The sequence below is a fragment of the Bufo bufo genome, chromosome 5, assembly GCF_905171765.1.
Source record: "Bufo bufo chromosome 5, aBufBuf1.1, whole genome shotgun sequence".
Classification (NCBI taxonomy): Eukaryota; Metazoa; Chordata; class Amphibia; order Anura; family Bufonidae; genus Bufo; species Bufo bufo.
The window spans coordinates 528,047,921-528,068,203 of record NC_053393.1 but is presented as its reverse complement, the minus strand read 5'-3'; the positions used below and the strand labels follow the sequence as shown (position 1 = coordinate 528,068,203).

General features: G+C 45.7%; 1 protein-coding gene across 1 annotated transcript in view; it reads right to left on the bottom strand.

Moving 5' to 3' along the window:
- Positions 1-20,283, bottom strand: part of VPS50 (VPS50 subunit of EARP/GARPII complex) — a 195,183-nt gene that overhangs the window by 109,542 nt on the left and 65,358 nt on the right. The window contains exons 7-10 of the mRNA XM_040431195.1: positions 16,118-16,235; positions 15,992-16,027; positions 13,751-13,833; positions 5,846-5,888 (exon numbers count right to left, since the gene is read on the bottom strand). Of these exons, the coding sequence (XP_040287129.1) occupies positions 5,846-5,888; positions 13,751-13,833; positions 15,992-16,027; positions 16,118-16,235 (280 nt within the window). The remainder of the gene's footprint in view (positions 1-5,845; positions 5,889-13,750; positions 13,834-15,991; positions 16,028-16,117; positions 16,236-20,283) is intronic.

Genomic DNA, 20,283 nt, shown 5'->3' with positions numbered 1-20,283 from the left:
TTTTCGGCATAGGGGGGGCTCTCCTTACAACCCATAACAGACCTAAGGGCCCGGTATGCTCCTGAGGGGGGGACCCATGCCGGATTTTTATTTAAAATCCGGCGGGGACTTCCCCCTCAGGATTCATAACAAACGCCGCACACGTGTAGAATTGGCGGGAATCCAAGTCGGATCTCCCGTCGCTTCTATGACGCGCTTGCTGGGATGTGCTGTCACTATTCCAGTGAGTGCGAGATCTCGGCACCATGTTGCCGAGTATCAGCGCGACGCTGTCGTGCTAAAAGCACAATATCACAAACACCTACTGTAGCTTAACTAAGGCCCCAGTTCCAGCTGAAGAAGAACAGCCCCTTGGCATGATGCTGCCACCACCATGCTTCACTCTGGTGATGGGGTTCTTTTGGTGATGTGCAGTGTTGTTTTTGCGCCAAACATATCTTTTGGAATTATGGCCAAAAAGTTCAACCTTGGTTTCATCAGACCAGAACACCTTTTCCCACATGCTTTTGGGAGACTTCAGATGTGTTTTTGCAAAATGTAGATTGGCTTGGATGTTTTTCTTCATAAGAAAAGGCTTTCGTCTTGCCACTCTACCCCATAGCTCAGACATATGAAGAATACGGGAGATTGCTGTCACATGTACCACACAGCCAGTACTTGCCAGATATTCCTGCAGCTCCTTTAATGTTGCTGTAGGCCTCTTGGTCGCCTCCCAGACCAGTTTTCTTCTCGTCTTTTCATCAATTTTGGAGGGACGTCCAGTTCTTGGTGATGTCACTGTTGTGCCATATTTTCTCCACCTGATGATGACTGTCTTCACTGTGTTCCATGGTAGATCTAATGCCTTGGAAATTCTTTTGTCCCCTTCTCCTGACTGATACCTTCTAACAATGAGATCCCTCTGATGCTTTGGAAGCTCTCTGTGGACCATGGCTTTTGCTGTGGGATGGGACTAAGAAAATTTCAGGAAAGACCAACTAGAGCGGCTGAACTTTATTTGGGGTTAATCAGAGGCACTTTACATGATGGCCGGTGTATGCTGACTCCTATTTAACAGGATTGTGAATGTGATTGCTTAATTCTGAACACAGCTACATCCCTAGTTATAAGAGGGTGTGCACACTTATGCAACCGCATTATTTTAGGTTTTTTTTTTGTTTTCTTCCCTCCACCTAAAAGATTTCAGTTTGTTTTTCAGTTGAGTTGTACAGTTTATAGGTCACATTAAAGGTGGAAAAAGTTCTGAAATGATTTATCTTTGTCTCATTTTTTTACAGCACAGAAACCTGACATTTTAACAGGGGTGTGCAGACTTTATATATCCACTGTATATATACAAACAACACTACAACCCCCAACATGAGCATGATACAATTGTATATTACTCTATACCTAGAGCACTACATGACCCTAATGCAATTCTATCACACTCTACACATACAACACTACAACCCCCAACATGAACATACTACAATTCTACCATACTCTATACACAGAGGATTACAACCCCCAACAAGACCATAATGCAATGCTACCATACTCTGTTCACAGAGCACTACAAACCCCAAATATGACCATAGTACAATTCTATCACACTCTACACATACAACACTACAACCCCCACCATGACCATAACACAATTCTATCACACACAGCACTGCTAGGTCACTATACTAATGGAAAACACAGAAAATACACAAAACTGAAGAGATTAATGAAAAGCAAAACCGATGGGGATCCACGTAAATGCGGCGCTCCTGGACGGCAGCAGTTAATACATGACGGATATTAGATGAGCGCCTGGTGAATGCGCAGGAAAGTCCTCATACATTATTCATCATCCTAATAAAGTCAATCCCTTCCCCTGCCCCCCCGCCCCCCCCCCCGGGAAATCACTGTGATCAAAGTGTGTTTGTATTATGTGTGCAGTAATCATCGGTAATCTGCAGATAAAAGGAGCGGCAGCGTTCCCAGCCGACCACCACAGCGCGCCGGCCGGGCACAGGGGCCTTACCGAACTGACATGTGTTACTTATATGAAGGGCTGGATGGAATTACAATGCAAATGATGGGGGGGGGGGGGGGGGGGGGGGTATTGGACGAAACGCTTATCATAAAACACAAGGCAAGAAGTAAAATGACAGCTGATCCGTGAATGAAGCGTTCTCCGCTCTGTTTACTGACACAGAGCTCCAAATCCCCTGCATAGCTGCAGATTGGAAAGATCCCTTTTTGCTGCCCGCAGTCACCACTAGAGGGAGCCTCCTGTATACGGTTATACTTTATACCAGGGGTGGGCAAACCTGCAACACTCCAGCTGATGTGAAACTACAGCTCCCAGCATGCTCCATTTATTTCTATGAGAGTTCTGGGAAGAGCAGAGCAAGTGTGAATGCTGGGAGTTGGAGTTTCACAACAGTTGGAGTGCCGCAGGTTGCCCACCTCCGCTCTATGCAATGTGGCTAATGCACACAGCCGTATCCGTGTGCCATTTCTGCGGATCCATTGACTTCAATGGGCCTGCAGTCTGCATTTTGTGGACCAGAATAGGACATGCTCTATCCTTTGTGGCATGGACATGCGGATGCAGAAAGCACATGTCTTCTGTGTGCTATCGGCATCCACGTGTCATATTGTGGTCCCCAAAATGTGGTCCAAGAAACATGGATGGCAGACCAACTGCATCCATATTTTGCGGACTGAAAGCGGATACAGACGTGTGCATGAGGTCCAACGCAGTACGCAGTAAGCTCCCCCTAGAGGTGGCTGCAAATGGAAAAAATATTGTTTAAAGGGTTATTCCGGTTCATTTTACAAACCGGATTCCAAAAAAGTTGGGACACTAAACAAATTGTGAATAAAAACTGAATGCAATGATGTGGAGATGGCAAATGTCAATATTTTATTTGTAATAGAACGTAGATGACAGATCAAACGTTTAATCCGAGTAAATGTATCATTTTAAAGGAAAAATACGTTGATTCCAATTTTCACGGTGTCAACAAATCCCCAAAAAGTTGGGACAAGTAGCAATAAGAGGCTGGAAAAAGTAAATTTGAGCATAACGAAGAGCTGGAAGACCAATTAACACTAATTAGGTCAATTGGCAACATGATTGGGTATAAAAAGAGCTTCTCAGAGGGGCAGTGTCTCTCAGAAGCCAAGATGGGTAGAGGACCACCAATTCCCACAATGTTGCGCAGAAAGATAGTGGAGCTATATCAGAAAGGTGTTACCCAGCGAAAAATGGCAAAGACTTTGCATCTATCATCATCATCAACTGTGCATAACATCATCCGAAGATTCAGAGAATCTGGAACAATCTCTGTGCGTAAGGGTCAAGGCCGTAAAACCATACTGGATGCCCGTGATCTCCGGGCCCTTAAACGACACTGCACCACAAACAGGAATGCTACTGTAAAGGAAATCACAGAATGGGCTCAGGAATACTTCCAGAAACCATTGTCAGTGAACACAATCCACCGTGCCATCCGCCGTTGCCAGCTGAAACTCTACAGTGCAAAGAAGAAGCCATTTCTAAGCAAGATCCACAAGCTCAGGCGTTTTCACTGGGCCAGGGATCATTTAAAATGGAGCGTGGCAAAATGGAAGACTGTTCTGTGGTCAGACGAGTCACGATTCGAAGTTCTTTTTGGAAATCTGGGACGCCATGTCATCCGGACCAAAGAGGACAAGGACAACCCAAGTTGTTATCAACGCTCAGTTCAGAAGCCTGCATCTCTGATGGTATGGGGTTGCATGAGTGCGTGTGGCATGGGCAGCTTGCATGTCTGGAAAGGCACCATCAATGCAGAAAAATATATTCAGGTTCTAGAACAACATCTGCTCCCATCCAGACGTCATCTCTTTCAGGGAAGACCCTGCATTTTTCAACAAGATAATGCCAGACCACATTCTACATCAATCACAACATCATGGCTGCGTAGGAGAAGGATCCGGGTACTGAAATGGCCAGTCTGCAGTCCAGATCTTTCACCTATAGAGAACATTTGGCGCATCATAAAGAGGAAGGTGCAACAAAGAAGGCCCAAGACGATTGAACAGTTAGAGGCCTGTATTAGACAAGAATGGGAGAGCATTCCTATTTCTAAACTTGAGAAACTGGTCTCCTCGGTCCCCAGACGTCTGTTGAGTGTTGTAAGAAGAAGGGGAGATGCCACACAGTGGTGAAAATGGCCTTGTCCCAACTTTTTGGGGATTTGTTGGCACCATGAAATTCTGATTCAACATATTTTTCCCTTAAAATGGTACATTTTCTCAGTTTAAACTTTTGTTCCGTGATTTATGTTCTATTCTGAATAAAATATTAGACGTTTGCCATCTCCACATCATTGCATTCAGTTTTTATTCACGATTTGTATAGTGTCCCAACTTTTTTGGAATCCGGTTTGTACATAAAAATGGGGTTAAGAGGGCAGAAATAACAAAAGGTGGTCACTCACTGATCCACTTCCGCGGCTGTCCAGGTCTCTGCTCCTCTCCACTTCCTCTTCTGTGGCTCATCACACTGGAAATGGTTTGGCCTGCCCCTGAGACATTCAATAGCCACAGCAGTAGACCCGCCTCAGCCAGTGGCTGTGCGGGTAGACCCAGTGACTTCCAGCCTTGCAAGCCCAAGAAAGAGAATTGGAGAGGAGCCAAGACAAAGCAGCACTGGACCGCCTTGGCGGGGGATTGGTAAGGCGAGTACTTACCATTTATTATTTTTCCCCTTCCCAAATCCAATTTTATTTCAAGCAATCAAGCTGGAGTACTCCTTTAAGTGTTTATGCTGAATATCATATTTTCCAGCTACATGTGTATTGTAAGAGTATGTTTCATACATAATTAAGTACTGATTGGTTCTGTCCCCTTTAATATCCCCTTCTATATTCTTTGGAATATAGTGAGTTAGGGATAGTTAGACATATATACCCCCCCCCCTATTGTGCAGAGGAGGCCACGTTCCTGAGTCATTATCTCAGAGACATCCTTTGGAGGAGGGGCGGAAAGGTATGAATCTTGTGCACAAGGACAGTTGATTGGAGCTCCACTGAGGTAGGATGATGTAGGTCTCTCTCTGTCTTGTATAACCACAGGGTGTCGACCACGTGCTATGACACGGTGACAGCTGTCATCCCCAATATTGTATCGTGCAGGACATGTGATTGATTGTTATTTATTCTATAGGTGATTTGTCTGTTTTACCTTATATTTAATCACACTTAGTAAATTTTTAATCACTTAGCCTGTTAAGCCTATTTATTCTCAAATCATTGAATTCACATAAAAACAATGTGACCGTACCCTTAGAGTGTCCAGCACTGACCGTACCAGACTCTATGAACATGTCCCTTTGTCAAAGAGAATGGTAACACCCAGTTGTCAAATTATTCAAAAACTACTGACAGAGGTATGGCACAATGCAAAGTTATGATATGAGATTACCCCCTCACACATCGGTAAGTGATGCCATATCCTAGCAATGGGCAAGTACATACTGCGCTGGCAAAACATTTTCCTTGCCCTGTATAAAAAACTAAATCAACTAGTTCAATTGGAACTGTGCAATACTGCATTCCACCTGTAGTGGCGCTGCAGGGACTGGCAGCTTTTTTTTCTTAGATATGAATCATAAGTGAGAAGAATCCCTATGAATCCAGCTGGAAAGGATGACTGGGCGGAGCACTGTGAGGACAGCCCTGTCTGCCAGCCAATCAGTCAACAGTCCTGACAGTGCTCATTGGTTCCTGTTCCAAATGTCCTTTTCAGCTAGATGCCAGGCACACGATAGAGATTTTACATTTCCTTTACACTCTTCAGTGGCTTATAGGTTACTACTTACCTCGATCTGTTCTAAAGTGTCCTGCAGCTTTGAATTCAGTTCACTGCAAAATAAAGAAAAAAACATTTTAGATTAAAAACCCGCTGGATAAAGACGTGTAATATGGCCGGGAAAATGATCAATCCTAATCTAATCTCATTATTCATGGTGGAAAATATGGTTGTTGGTCAGTGACTCTGAACCTTACATCAACTGACTGGACATCCCACCTGCTAAGGCCGCTCGCACAGCGTGATGATCTTTTGTAGAATTGCGATCACCGATTGTCGGCTGATCGTATCCTTAACCCTTAGGATACGGGAGTTTTTTTTTTGTTTTCATTTTTCTTCCTTATCTTCCTTGAACCATAACTTTTTTATATTTCCGTTCACATATCTATATAAGGGCTTATATTTTGCGGGACAAGTTGTACTTTCTAATGCCACCATTTATTACGACATACAATGTAGTGGGAAGCAGTAAATAAAATTCTAAATGGGGTGCAATTGGAAAAAAAACAAAATTCCTCCCCAGTTTAACGTATTTTGTTCCCACGGCATTCCGTTTGCGGCAAAACTGACCCATGCCCTTATTTCTCTGGGTCAATACGATTACAACGATACCCCAAATGTATAGGATTTTTATGTCTAAATAGTGCAAAAATAAATTTTTACATCACAATCTGTAGTTTCTATTGATAGCATTTTGGAGTGTGTGTGACTTTTTGATCACATTTTATTTTATTTTATTTTATTTTTGGGGGGGGGGGTAAGAGAAGCAATGAAAAAAATGGCAAATTGGCCATTTTGACTTTTATTTCCACTACGCCATTCACTGTATTAAAAAATAAGTTTCTATTTATGTACAGTTTGTTATTTATGTACGGTATTTATTTTTTCATTATATGGAAAAGGTGGCGATTTGAATTTTTTTATTTTTGACGTTTTTTTTTTTTACTTTGTTGTAATGATTTTGAAGCTCGCATTTGAGCGTGCAAAATCTAATTGTTTTTGGGGGCTGTCGAAAATAGCCGATTGTGGGCTTGGCTATTTCCGTCATGCCTATAGAAGTGAATAGGAGAGGTGGCCGGGCATGCGCGGTGCTCTCCCAGTCACTTCTATGGGGAGAGCGCTTGGTGGTGGCCGGGCCAAAGTCCTACAGCCACCACTTTGGGATCCGCACCTATCAGACAATGGGGGGGGGGATATCCTAGCGATATGCCCCCATTGTCTCAGATGAGACAACCCCCTTAAAAGGGGTTGTCCAAGATGTAAATACTGACGACCAATCCTAATAACTCGTTTAGACGGCCCAATTGTCGGGCACATTCTCGCCGCTTGTTCATCGGGTGAAAATTATTGTTGGTGCGGACACCTCAATCATCGCTGGATGGCGAATCGTGCTGTATCACCGCCATGTACACAAGGCCTGTGCAGGCGACAATGTGCAAACTGTATAGCGACTAAACAATTGTTCGCCCCCATACAGTTTGCACCAACCCGTGTCAAAGGCGTCAATCAGCCAAAATCTCGCCATGTGAACTGATCGAACACCAAATAGAGAGGAATCAGTGGACTGGTAACTAAAGGGTCAATAAAAGAAACCGTCAAATATCAAACTCAGCTCTGCTACATCTGGAAAAAGCCATTTACAGCAATTACATCTCTTGACTAAAGAGTCTGAATATAGAACAGGGGGCATGTGTGTCCTCTTACATACATTACTACACGCGGGTCACGTCTGAGGCCATCGGCACATCATGTATACGGTGCGCTCGCAACGTAATTGGGAAAAGTATTAGTGCGAACATGAAAGGAATCAATTAGACTGTGGCGGAGGGAGAGCATCGAACAATGCACATAATAATACGGGAGATATAACAGGGAGGCATCCATTAAAACGCAACACCCAGAAAAGCCGACTCTAGGGAAGAGCATTTGTGCCACCACTTATCTCCTCATAGATTGTAAGCTCTTGTGAGCAGGGCCCTTATTCCTCTTGCTGAAATTATTGACTTGTCTGTTGCTCTGTTATTTATCACTATTTGTGCAGAAGCCCCTGAACTATACAGCGCTGCAGAGTATGTTGGCGCTATATAAATATAGATTATAATTCCTATTATTATAAGTGCTGTGTACATAAAGGGGCAAAAACATGGCGGAGGTCTTTCAAAAGCATAGCCACGCCATTTCATAGGTTGTGACCAGTATTATAGTTCAGTTCTAATGACGTGACTTGGGCTGATCTGCAATACCACGCCCAAACTGCGGTCAGGGGTGGCGCTGTTTATGGAAGAAAGCAGCCATGTTTTTCTAATCTCATGTATTATGATGGAAGGCCTCATACAGAAATGCAGGTGTTAAAGGGGTATTCTAATGAAAGACGTTTATGTCTCTAATCGAGGGCCGGAGAACACCATCTGGAGTGCTGAATCTAGTGCAAACGCTGCCACCAGTCAGTCCACGGTCTACTGTAAACGCTGCCACCAGTCAGTCCACGGTCTACTGTAAACGCTGCCACCAGTCAGTCCACGGTCTACTGTAAACGCTGCCACCAGTCAGTCCACGGTCTACTGTAAATGCTGCCACCAGTCAGTCCACAGTCTACTGTAAACGCTGCCACCAGTCAATCCACAGTCGACTCTAAATGCTGCCACCAGTCAATCCACAGTCTACTGTAAATGATGCCACTAGTCAGTCCACGGTCTACTGTAAATGCTGCCACTAGTCAGTCCACGGTCTACTGTAAATGCTGCCACCAGTCAGTCCACAGTCTAGTGTATATTATGACGCGGGTCAGTTCACAGTCTAGTGTAAACACTGCCACCAGTCAGTCCACAGCCGGCCTCTGATAGGCTGTCTGCCTAGTAGTGCCGGCAGCCTATCAGAGGAACAGGAAAGGGACACACCTCCCTGCCCTGCTCCTCCGCAGCCTTCTGTTTGTATTGCTGTCCTGAGGACGGCGATACAAACAGATCACTATGGAGATGAGCGCTTCGCTTCCACAATGGTAGCGCTCATCTCAGTGCCTGCCCAGCCGCCGCCGCACAGTGCCTGTGCCGCCGCACACACACTGCCGCTGGCCTGGGGGGGATTTGATACCCCGCTTCCTACGTCCATGCCGGAGTCGCGGCAAAGGTTCAAAAGAGCCGCATGCGGCTCCAGAGCCGCTGGTTGCCGACACCTGCTCTAGTGTAAACACTGCCACCGGTCAGTCCACAGTCTAGTGTAAACACTGCAACCAGTCAGTCCACAGTCTAGTGTAAACACTGCCACCGGTCAGTCCACAGTCTAGTGTAAACACTGCCACCAGTCAGTCCACAGTCTAGTGTAAACGCTGCCACCAGTCAGTCCACAGTCTAGTGTAAACACTGCCACCAGTCAGTCCACAGTCTAGTGTAAACACTGCCAGCGGTCAGTCCACAGTCTAGTGTAAACACTGCCACCAGTCTGTCCACAGTCTAGTGTAAACACTGCAACCAGTCAGTCCACAGTCTAGTGTAAACACTGCCACCAGTCAGTCCACAGTCTAGTGTAAACACTGCCACCAGTCAGTCCACAGTCTAGTGTAAACACTGCCACCAGTCAGTCCACAGTCTAGTGTAAACACTGCCACCAGTCAGTCCACAGTCTAGTGTAAACACTGCCACCGGTCAGTCCACAGTCTAGTGTAAACGCTGCCACCAGTCAGTCCACAGTCTAGTGTAAACACTGCCACCGGACAGTCCACAGTCTAGTGTAAACACTGCCACCAGTCAGTCCACAGTCTAGTGTAAACACTGCCACCAGTCAGTCCACAGTCTAGTGTAAACACTGCCACCAGTCAGTCCACAGTCTAGTGTAAACACTGCCACCAGTCAGTCCACAGTCTAGTGTAAACACTGCCACCAGTCAGTCCACAGTCTAGTGTAAACGCTGCCACCAGTCAGTCCACAGTCTAGTGTAAACGCTGCCACCAGTCAGTCCACAGTCTAGTGTAAACACTGCCACCGGTCAGTCCACAGTCTAGTGTAAACACTGCCACCAGTCAGTCCACAGTCTAGTGTAAACACTGCCACCAGTCAGTCCACAGTCTAGTGTAAACACTGCCACCAGTCAGTCCACAGTCTAGTGTAAACGCTGCCACCAGTCAGTCCACAGTCTAGTGTAAACGCTGCCACCAGTCAGTCCACAGTCTAGTGTAAACGCTGCCACCAGTCAGTCCACAGTCTAGTGTAAACGCTGCCACCAGTCAGTCCACAGTCTAGTGTAAACACTGCCGCCAGTCAGTCCACAGTCTAGTGCAAATGTTTACTATGCTATTATTCATGAAACTCTCTCTAGTGGAGGCTGTACAATAAAAAATTCACATAACTCTTTACATATGCACAGGATTTATAAATAACATACCGTAAATACTAATTACTTTGATTACTTATTTTTTTTAAAAGCGTCTTACACAGCATAAGCCAACTAATTTATATCATGCTTGTTCCAGGGCTGTGAACACATGGACAGTATTAAAAACATGAACTTTTTTACTTCTCAGAAAAAAGGCATATCTGGCAAATAAAATTACAGCACAGGCAAGTGATGAAGGTATAGGAATCTGCATAAGACGCAGGTGTCCTAATGTATCACAACTACAAGGAGATGCTATATTAATGGCAGACGGCCAGACGTGTAATTTGTCAAGAAGTAAGGATGACAGGAGAAACCAAATTCTAATTGTAATCATACAGTGAGAAGAGGATTAATTAGAATAAGTGTCCAATTGTAGAAATAGCGCAAGTGGGATTAGGGACTAAGGGGGTCATTTATCAAACTTCTGTAAAGTAGAACTGGCTTAGTTTTAACTCAGGATCAGTACAGGATCAGTAATGTATGTACACAGTGACTGCACCAGCAGAATAGTGAGTGCAGCTCTGGAGTATAATACAGGATGTAACTCAGGATCAGTACAGGATAAGTAATGTAATCTATGTACACAGTGACTGCACCAGCAGAATAGTGAGTGCAGCTCTGGAGTATAATACAGGATGTAACTCAGGATCAGTACAGGATAAGTAATGTAATGTATGTTCACAATGACTGCACCAGCAGAATAGTGAGTGCAGCTCTGCAGTATAATACAGGATGTAACTCAGGATCAGTACAGGATAAGTCATGTATGTACACAGTGACTGCACCAGCAGAATAGTGAGTGCAGCTCTGGAGTATAATACAGGATGTAACTCAGGATCAGTACAGGATAAGTCATGTATGTACACAGTGACTGCACCAGCAGAATAGTGAGTGCAGCTCTGGAGTATAATACAGGATGTAACTCAGGATCAGTACAGGATAAGTAATGTAATGTATGTACACAGTGACTGCACCAGCAGAATAGTGAGTGCAGCTCTAGAGTATAATACAGGATGTAACTCAGGATCAGTACAGGATAAGTAATGTATGTACACAGTGACTTCACCAGCAGAATAGTGAGTGCAGCTCTAGAGTATAATACAGGATGTAACTCACGTTCAGTACAGGATAAGTAATGTAATGTATGTACACAGTGACTGCACCAGCAGAATAGTGAGTGCAGCTCTGGAGTATAATACAGGATGTAACTCAGGATCAGTACAGGATAAGTAATGTATGTACACAGTGACTTCACCAGCAGAATAGTGAGTGCAGCTCTAGAGTATAATACAGGATGTAACTCACGTTCAGTACAGGATAAGTAATGTAATGTATGTACACAGTGACTCCTCCAGCAGAATAGTGAGTGCAGCTCTGGAGTATAATACAGGATGTAACTCAGGATCAGTACAGGATAAGTAATGTAATGTATGTACACAGTGACTCCACCAGCAGAATAGTGAGTGCAGCTCTGGAGTATAATACAGGATGTAACTCAGGATCAGTACAGGATAAGTAATGTAATGTATGTACACAGTGACTCCACCAGCAGAATAGTGAGTGCAGCTCTGGAGTATAATACAGGATGTAACTCAGGATCAGTACAGGATAAGTAATGTAATGTCTGTACACAGTGACTGCACCAGCAGAATAGTGAGAGCAGCTCTGGAGTATAATACAGGATGTAACTCAGGATCAGTACAGGATAAGTAAAGTAATGTATGTACACAGTGACTGCACCAGCAGAATAGTGAGTGCAGCTCTGGAGTATAATACAGGATGTAACTCAGGATCAGTACAGGATAAGTAACGTATGCACACAGTGAGTACAGCCTGTTCTCTAGGTAAGAGTAGGTCCCAGAGGTGGGACCTATATGACATTGATGGCATATCCTAGCAATATACCAGGAATGTGCTAGATGGGAATATCCTTTATACCTACACCTTAAACTACAATGGAGAGAGGCAAACTTCTGAGTGACCATCCTGTCTTTTCCTCTCTGCAGCCATTTTCCAGATAAGTCTAAGTCCTAGAAGTAGGACCTCCACCTACCAGACATTTACAGCATCATCTATCGATATGTCTTGGAAGAGGTTCCATGTGACCATCTGCATCTCTGCTTTAGAGAAACCTTATTCTCATCTCCATTCCCAGCGTATAAAATAATAATCTTAACGATGTAATACTGAGACCGTGACAATGATGGGAAATTCGTCAATGCAAGTCAAGCATTAAAAGGACACTTTAATGATTGGATCTCCATCGTTATATGTTTCAGCATCACGGCATCGATTTCAGGATTACCGTATAACCTGACCGCATGGATTGCCGGAAAAGTCAATACAATTACATAGAACATGACTGCACATGCGAGCTGCGAAATATAAGGGAAATCCGTCACATGCATGGGCAGCGCAGACTTAATATCATTATGGGAGAAGCGTATTGATTTGTTAACACATTGATTGCACTACTGCTTTTAGAAGTCAGGCCACAGAGAATTTACCTTTAACCCACTGGTGCCAGGCACACGTGGAGCCATTACTTAGTAGCCAGCGCTGTACATTTATGACGCTGTGATTATGTCTTTATATACAAATTAGTAGTAACAGTGGAATATATGGTGAATCTGATGCCAACAGATGTAAGATGAGCTAATTGTCACATTTTTCCCAGAAGTCCAGAGGAGCACTGACTGTCTTACAATACTCCTCATGCATACTTCGTGTCCTTCATAAGGAGAAACAGTACCCCAACCAAGGCCTCTCAGCCTGTCGGAGATCACCAGATCTGGCCTAGACGGATACTGCCATCAACAACGAAAAATAAATTTGGATCAGCTCACCTCCATACAGGTAGGTTGCATGCGATCTGGGCTGGCAACCCGGAACAATGCAGGAAAAACGTAGATAGAGCGAGCACTCAAGTAAAAACGAATTACTTAATTGTCTCAGAACTCGAAAAGCATAAGCAAAAGTGGTTTTAATATTTTTCCACTATGTTCTGAGTCAATAAAGGAATTTGTTTTTATTTGCGCGCCGGATATATCCTTGTTTTTCCTGGATACTGCCATTCACTGCCCAAACTCTTTACCTGTAATTGGACCCGGACAGTCGTAGTCAATGGGGTCCAGCAGTGAACGGCAGTATCCGGCTAGACCAGATCTGGTGCCTGCCCGACCCGTTTAACACAAATTTGAACCCACCTTAACAGATCATAGATTAGATAGACAGTGGCGATGAGCAAAGCGCGCTTCGGATCCTAGGTCTGAAGTCGAAACTTCGGATTAATGCTTCACTTCGGTGAATAACTTCGGTATTAGATTTTTTTAAAAGTGAAAAACCACTTTAAAACTTGGATCCGAACTCGGCTTCGCGAATAACTGTCTTCGCCTCATCGGGGGCCATATGGAGATGGGTCTCTGTACAGCACTAGTCCGAAGTTTTGAGCGAAGCTACTTTGGATTTAGGGTCCGAAGCTTGATCACTCATCACTAATAGATAGGATACAATATACAGTCGGAGCCCCCCCTATAACGCGTACCTTATACAGCTGTAGTGTTTAAAGGTACTTGCCGCCTTCTGACACTCCAAGCACAGTTGGATGGCTCCGGGGTAGTCTTCTTCCTTCAAACAGAGAACATAGGCCACATTAGAAGTTTCTCCACTTTATCCTCAGGGCTGGTCGGCCTCCCTACAGATCATAACGTGATGCGAACACCCCTTTAAAGCTGAATATAATAATGACCTTAAAGGGGTTATCCAGGGGCTATCCTTGGGATACGCCTTAACTGTTAGTTTGGTGATGGTCTAACTAACCTTAACTGTAAAGAGATGTGAACCAGTTTGTCCATCACATGATCAGGACCGAAGTACGGAATGAAGGTTTCTATTGTACGACAGCAAGCAGAGATCCTAAAAACCGTGACGAACTGATATAGAAAGTATATTGCAAAACTGTACATCTGTTCGTTAAGCAAATTGTAAGCTTTACTTTCAGAAATGGTCTGCAGCTTTCATACTATTCTGAGACTACAACTCCCAGCTGACTGCTGTACGGCGACAATGGACGGACGCTTTCTCGGACGGACGCTTTCTCATATATAGTAATGAGGGCAGGAAACTGAATCCAATCTGCACTCAGTCGGCTACGATGAGACGTGACTGATGGAAGCTGGAAGAAATGTAATCATAATGGCATCTCAAAAAATAGATGGCGCCTGCCAGAGGAGCAAATAAAACGTGGCTGCAGGACAATATGAAGCCGAGCGTGGACATAAATCTCCGCTCCCATCAGGTGAGCGGCAATGTAGTGATTTATATAGGAGAACTCCGCAGCCAGGGGAAGCTGTCCGTATAGCAGAGGCCGGGGATGACTCAATAGAAGGCATATAACGCAGTAATGACATGGAACAGGGTCGGTCCAGGATGGCAAAACGATTACAGAGCTAATTGTCAGCGGATCCTATAGATCGGGAAACTTTCTAGGCTTACGCAAATAAAACCGTAAAATCTAACAAAACTCAGCCGTATACTCAGCCACCAGTGGAATTACAGAGCGTCTTTTAAATGGCTATATTTATAAAATGTATCATTACAGGCCGATCTGAAATCAAAATTACTTTAAAAGGCTCTCCCGGGAAAAAATATTCAACCGGTCTCAAACCAGCAACTGGATCTGAATAGTTTTTTAACTGCATGTAATTAAAAATGTAGTATAGCCAGTGACTTATTCAATCGCTCAAAATGTATCTGTATAGCGCCCCCTGCTGTTTGTTCTATCCCTCGTTTCTCCGTCCACCTCGCAGAGGTGGACAAGCATGCTCATCTCTATACTTCATCTGCCGCTAGTCATGTCTACTGTTAGAAGCTGTGACAGTTACAGGAAGATCAATGCAGCAGAAAAGACACGCCCCCTGAGAAGGGACACACCCCCTGGGCTGCCAGATCTGTACAGGATCGGTGGGGGACTGAAAAGGGGAGTAATTGTGTTTGTTTTTTTCAATACAACAGCCCGTGTTATTTTTTTTTCTTTTCAAGATCCAGTCAACCCCTTTATGTTCCATTGTGGCCCTTTAAAGTAGTATAACCAGTCATTGTGGCCCTTGAACTAAAAATTTTAAAGGGGTTGTCTGAAACCTAACTTTTTTTTATGACCTATACCAGGCATGGCTAACCTTACGCTCTCTAGCTGTTTTAAAACTACAACTCCCACCAAGCCCTGCTGTAAACTGGGCATGTTGGAGGTTGTAATTTTGCAACGGCTGGAGAGCGTCAGGTTGGCCATTCCTGACCTATACCAAGGGGAGGTCATCAATGTCTGATCAATCAGCTTTTAGAATGGGGGTTGCAGCTCTTGGATGAGCACTGCATCCTCTGCCCAGGCCTGTGACGTCACGTCCATCGGTCACATGATCTTTCTGCAGCTCAGCCCCCTTCAACTGAATAAGACTGGGCTGCAATACCAATTACAGCCACTATACAATGTACGGCGCTGTGCTTGATATACTATGAAGAGGCTGATCGGGCAGGGGTGCAAGAAGTCAAATCTGATGTCCGATCCCGAGGAAAGGTCATCAATACTTCAGGTAAGTGCGTACTCCACAATGTAAGTTACTCTAGAGGCCAGTGATTGGTCTCTTCTGGCTTCTACGATGCAGACACCTTTGTGACCTTTAAGGCTGCTTCCGGCGCTCAGGAAGATGATTTGTATTATATCAACACAGCGCCATCAGACAGAACTAATTCATCTCACCCGTAAGAATGCAGATAGATAGGCACCTACCTCCAGCATTTCGCTGAGGCGGACGTCCGTTCTTTGCTGGAGAAAAAAAACAAACACAAAGAGAGAAATGATGAATGGGCTGCCAATAAATAGAGAAATAATCAGAGCGCACGCCGCTGTCCTCACCAGTGTCTTAATGGTCCTCAGAGACTTCAGCAGGCCAATCAATAGCTGCCGTTTCCTCTGGTTTGCCAATAGTCCCAGGCTGGCCTCCGTAAAGCCTTCTTTCGCGGTATTTAAGTGCCTGAGAAGGAAAAAGAAAGAAGATACGTCCATGAGAAACCAGTTTAGGTCACACACCACCCAAGGACTGAATGTCCAGAGCAAAACCAGTCAATTCGGTTTAACCCCTTAAAAGGGGGTGTCCCACCAAAATGACTTATATTCATTGAAGCCGAGTACTGTGCTCCAATGTATCCAACAGTCCCACAGAGATGAATGGAGTTGCAGGGCGCACTCTGAGAACTGTGGGACACCCCAGTTCTTGTGATCTGTGGGGGTCCTAGAGGTTGGACCCCCTATTATTGCGCTGTACAGAAGATCATGCATCAGTGAGGCACTCACAAGAGGAGGCAGAAACAAACAGTCTTTACCCGTTTCTGCCTTCTTGATCGCTCTATACACAGCACTGCCGAGGATGTAATAGAGGCGGCAGCGATCCCACTATTGCGCCTGGTGATCACATGACTGGCAGTTGACAGGTCACATGACCACACTGCTGGGTCTAACGAGACTGGCACAGCCTTCAGCGTCACCGTTGACACTTGTCAGAGCTGATTTCCATTGTAATTGTGTCCGCAATGGTAGCTCCGGTTATAGGGGAAATCAATAAGGGGGAAGGAGGGGAGAGAAATGCCAGAAGAACCATTGCTTACCTGATAAATCCCCCACCGATCCAGCACCGCCGCCCTGGTGGTCAGTCGGTTGTTGTAACGATGACATGCTGTCTACTCCCTTGATCTCTGCAGACATTTACTGGCCTCAGTGGTAAACCGCAAGAGACTGCAGAGATCACATGGGTAGACAGGTATAACACTGCTGCAATAAAGTAAACAAAGACTGGATCGGTGGCGCTGGATCGGTGGGGGATTTATCAGGTATGAATTGGCTATTTAGATATGATATGACATTTTCAGCATTAACCAATTTCTTTCAGGTCTGAGAATCCACCTTTAACAAAAGATCAGGACAGCATGGTGGCTATGCTGAAGAGTAGACACAGAGAGGAGGCACAGGACACAGAGAGGAGGCATAGGCTATGCTGGCAGGTAGACAGAGGGGACACAGGCTATGCTGGAGGTTAGACACAGAAAGGAGGCATAGGCTATCCTGGATGGTAGACACAGAGAGGAGGCACAGGCTATGCTGAAGGGTAGACACAGAGAGGAGGCACAGGCTATGCTGGCGGGTAGACAGAGAGGTGGCACAGGCTATGCTGGGGGGTAGACACAGAGAGAGGCACAGGTTATGCTGGAGGGTAAACATAGAGAGGAGGTGCAGGCTATGCTGGAGGGTAGACAAAGACAGGGGCACAGGCTATCCTGGAGGGCAGACACAGAGAGGAGACACAGGTTATGCTGGAAGACAGAAAGAAAGAGGAGGCACAGGATATCCTGGAGGGTAGACACAGAGAGGAGGCATACACAGACAATGCATAGGCTATGCTTGAAGGCATGGTGGCTCAGTGGTTAGCACTGGTGTCTTGTAGCGTTGAGCTCCTGAGTTGGAATCTGATCAAGGGCAACAGTAGAGTTTCCTTGCGTGGGTTTTCTGAGATCTCTCATGTCCTCTCATACACCAAGGTTAGTATGGAATTTAGATTATGTGCCCGAATAGGTCAGGGACCGATGTGCGTGATGACAATCTCTGTACAGCGCTGCGGAATATGTAACAGCTATATAACTGAATAATAACTACAGCTACACCTCTGGCATCCCGATCAGGCGGGGTCCCTGTTTCATCAGTTACTTGTGAGAAAATATTGGATTTCTTGCTGAAGTTCAATAGACTTGAGCAAATGTGAGAGGAAATCCATATTTCTCCCGCCAGGAGGAAGGCACGCTGTAATTACCGTAACAGATATCGCCAGGAAAGGTGCCGGATAACACGGCTGGGCAGCTGGATATCTATTTACCGGCACTATGGGAGAAATAAAACACGGCGCACTAGTCAGTTAGAAAATGTTATGGTATGTGACACCCGTCCTCGCTGAAGGGTCATTTCTTTATAATCATGTTGTTTCATACATAAATATAAAGGCACAAATTGTGAAAGAGGCACAGGCTGGAACATTAACAATGTGGAGGCAGACATAGAGGAGAGAGGAGGCACAGGCTATGCTGGAAGGCATAAAGAGAGAGGAGGCACAGGCTATGCTGGAAGGCATAAAGAGAGAGGAGGCACAGGCTATGCTGGAAGGCAGATAGAGGATGCACAGGCTATGCTGGAAGGCCGACAAAGAGAGGAGGCACAGGCTATGCTGGAATGCAGACAAAGAGAGAAGGCACAGGCTATGCTGGAACATGGAAAATGTAGGAGCAGACACAGAGAGAGGAGACACAGGTTATGCTGGAAGGGAGACACAGAGAGGGGGCACAGGCTATGCTGGAAGGCAGACAGAGAGGAGGCACAGGCTATGCTGGAAGGCAGAAAGAGAGAGGAGGCACAGGCTATGCTGGAAGGCATAAAGAGAGAGGAGGCACAGGCTATGCTGGAAGGCAGATAGAGGATGCACAGGCTATGCTGGAAGGCCGACAAAGAGAGGAGGCACAGGCTATGCTGGAATGCAGACAAAGAGAGAAGGCACGGGCTGTATTGGAAGGCAGACATAGAGAGGAATCACAGGCTATGCTGGAACATGAAAAATGTAGAAGCAGACACAGAGAGAGGAGACACAGGTTATGCTGGAAGGGAGACACAGAGGGGGGGCACAGGCTATGCTGGAAGGCAGACAGAGAGGAGGCACAGGCTATGCTGGAAGGCAGACAGAAATAATTCGCAGGTTATGCTGGAAGGCAGACAGAAATAAGTCGCAGGTTATGCTGGAAGGCAGAGAGAGAGAGAGAGAGAGGAGAGAGAGAGGAGAGAGAGAGAGAGAGAGAGAGAGAGAGAGAGAGAGAGAGAGAGAAGAGACACAGGCTATGCTAAAAGACAGACAGAGAGAGAGGAGACACAGGCTATGCTAAAAGACAGACAGAGAGAGAGGAGACACAGGCTATGCTAAAAGACAGACATAGAGAGGAGGCACAGGCTGTGCTGGAGGGTAGACAGAGAGGAGGCACAGGCTATGTTGGAGGGTAGACAGGGAGGAGGCACAGGCTGTGTTGGAGGGTAGACAGAGAGGAGGCACAGGCTGTGTTGGAGGGTAGACAGAGAGGAGGCACAGGCTATGTTGAAGGGTAGACAGAGAGAAGGCACATGCTATGTTGAAGGGTAGAAAGAGAGAAGGCACAGGCTATGTTGGAGTGTAGACAGAGAGGAGGCACAGGCTATGTTGGAGTGTAGACAGAGAGGAGGCACAGGCTCAGTTGGAGGGTAGACAGAGAGGAGGCACAGGCTCAGTTGGAGGGTAGACAGAGAGGAGGCACAGGCTCAGTTGGAGGGTAGAGAGAGAGGAGGCACAGGCTGTGTTGGAGGGTAGACAGAGAGGAGGCACAGGCTGTGTTGGAGAGTAGACAGAGAGGAGGCACAGGCTGTGTTGGAGGGTAGACAGAGAGGAGGCACAGGCTGTGCTGGAGGGTAGACAGAGAGGAGGCACAGGCTGTGTTGGAGGGTAGACAGAGAGGAGGCACAGGCTGTGCTGGAGGGTAGACAGAGAGGAGGCACAGGCTGTGCTGGAGGGTAGACAGAGAGGAGGCACAGGCTGTGCTGGAGGGTAGACAGAGAGGAGGCACAGGCTGTGCTGGAGGGTAGACAGAGAGGAGGCACAGGCTGTGCTGGAGGGTAGACAGAGAGGAGGCACAGGCTGTGTTGGGGTGTAGACAGAGAGGAGGCACAGGCTGTGTTGGGGTGTAGACAGAGAGGAGGCACAGGCTGTGTTGGAGGGTAGACACAGAGAGGGGACATGGGCAATACTGGAATCCAGATTGAGACCAGTATAAGTAAGAGCTACCAAAGAAAATTCAGAATGAGACAGATTTTGACTCTACTGTGTTTAGCTCACAGAGGACTGTCTAGGCTGATACACTGTAACAAACCCTCAGCTATGTCAGCAGTCCTAGATAAGTTTCAATTTCAGAAGGCAAACGATGACTTTTTATCTTCAATGACAAAATGCAGAACTGAAACAGAGT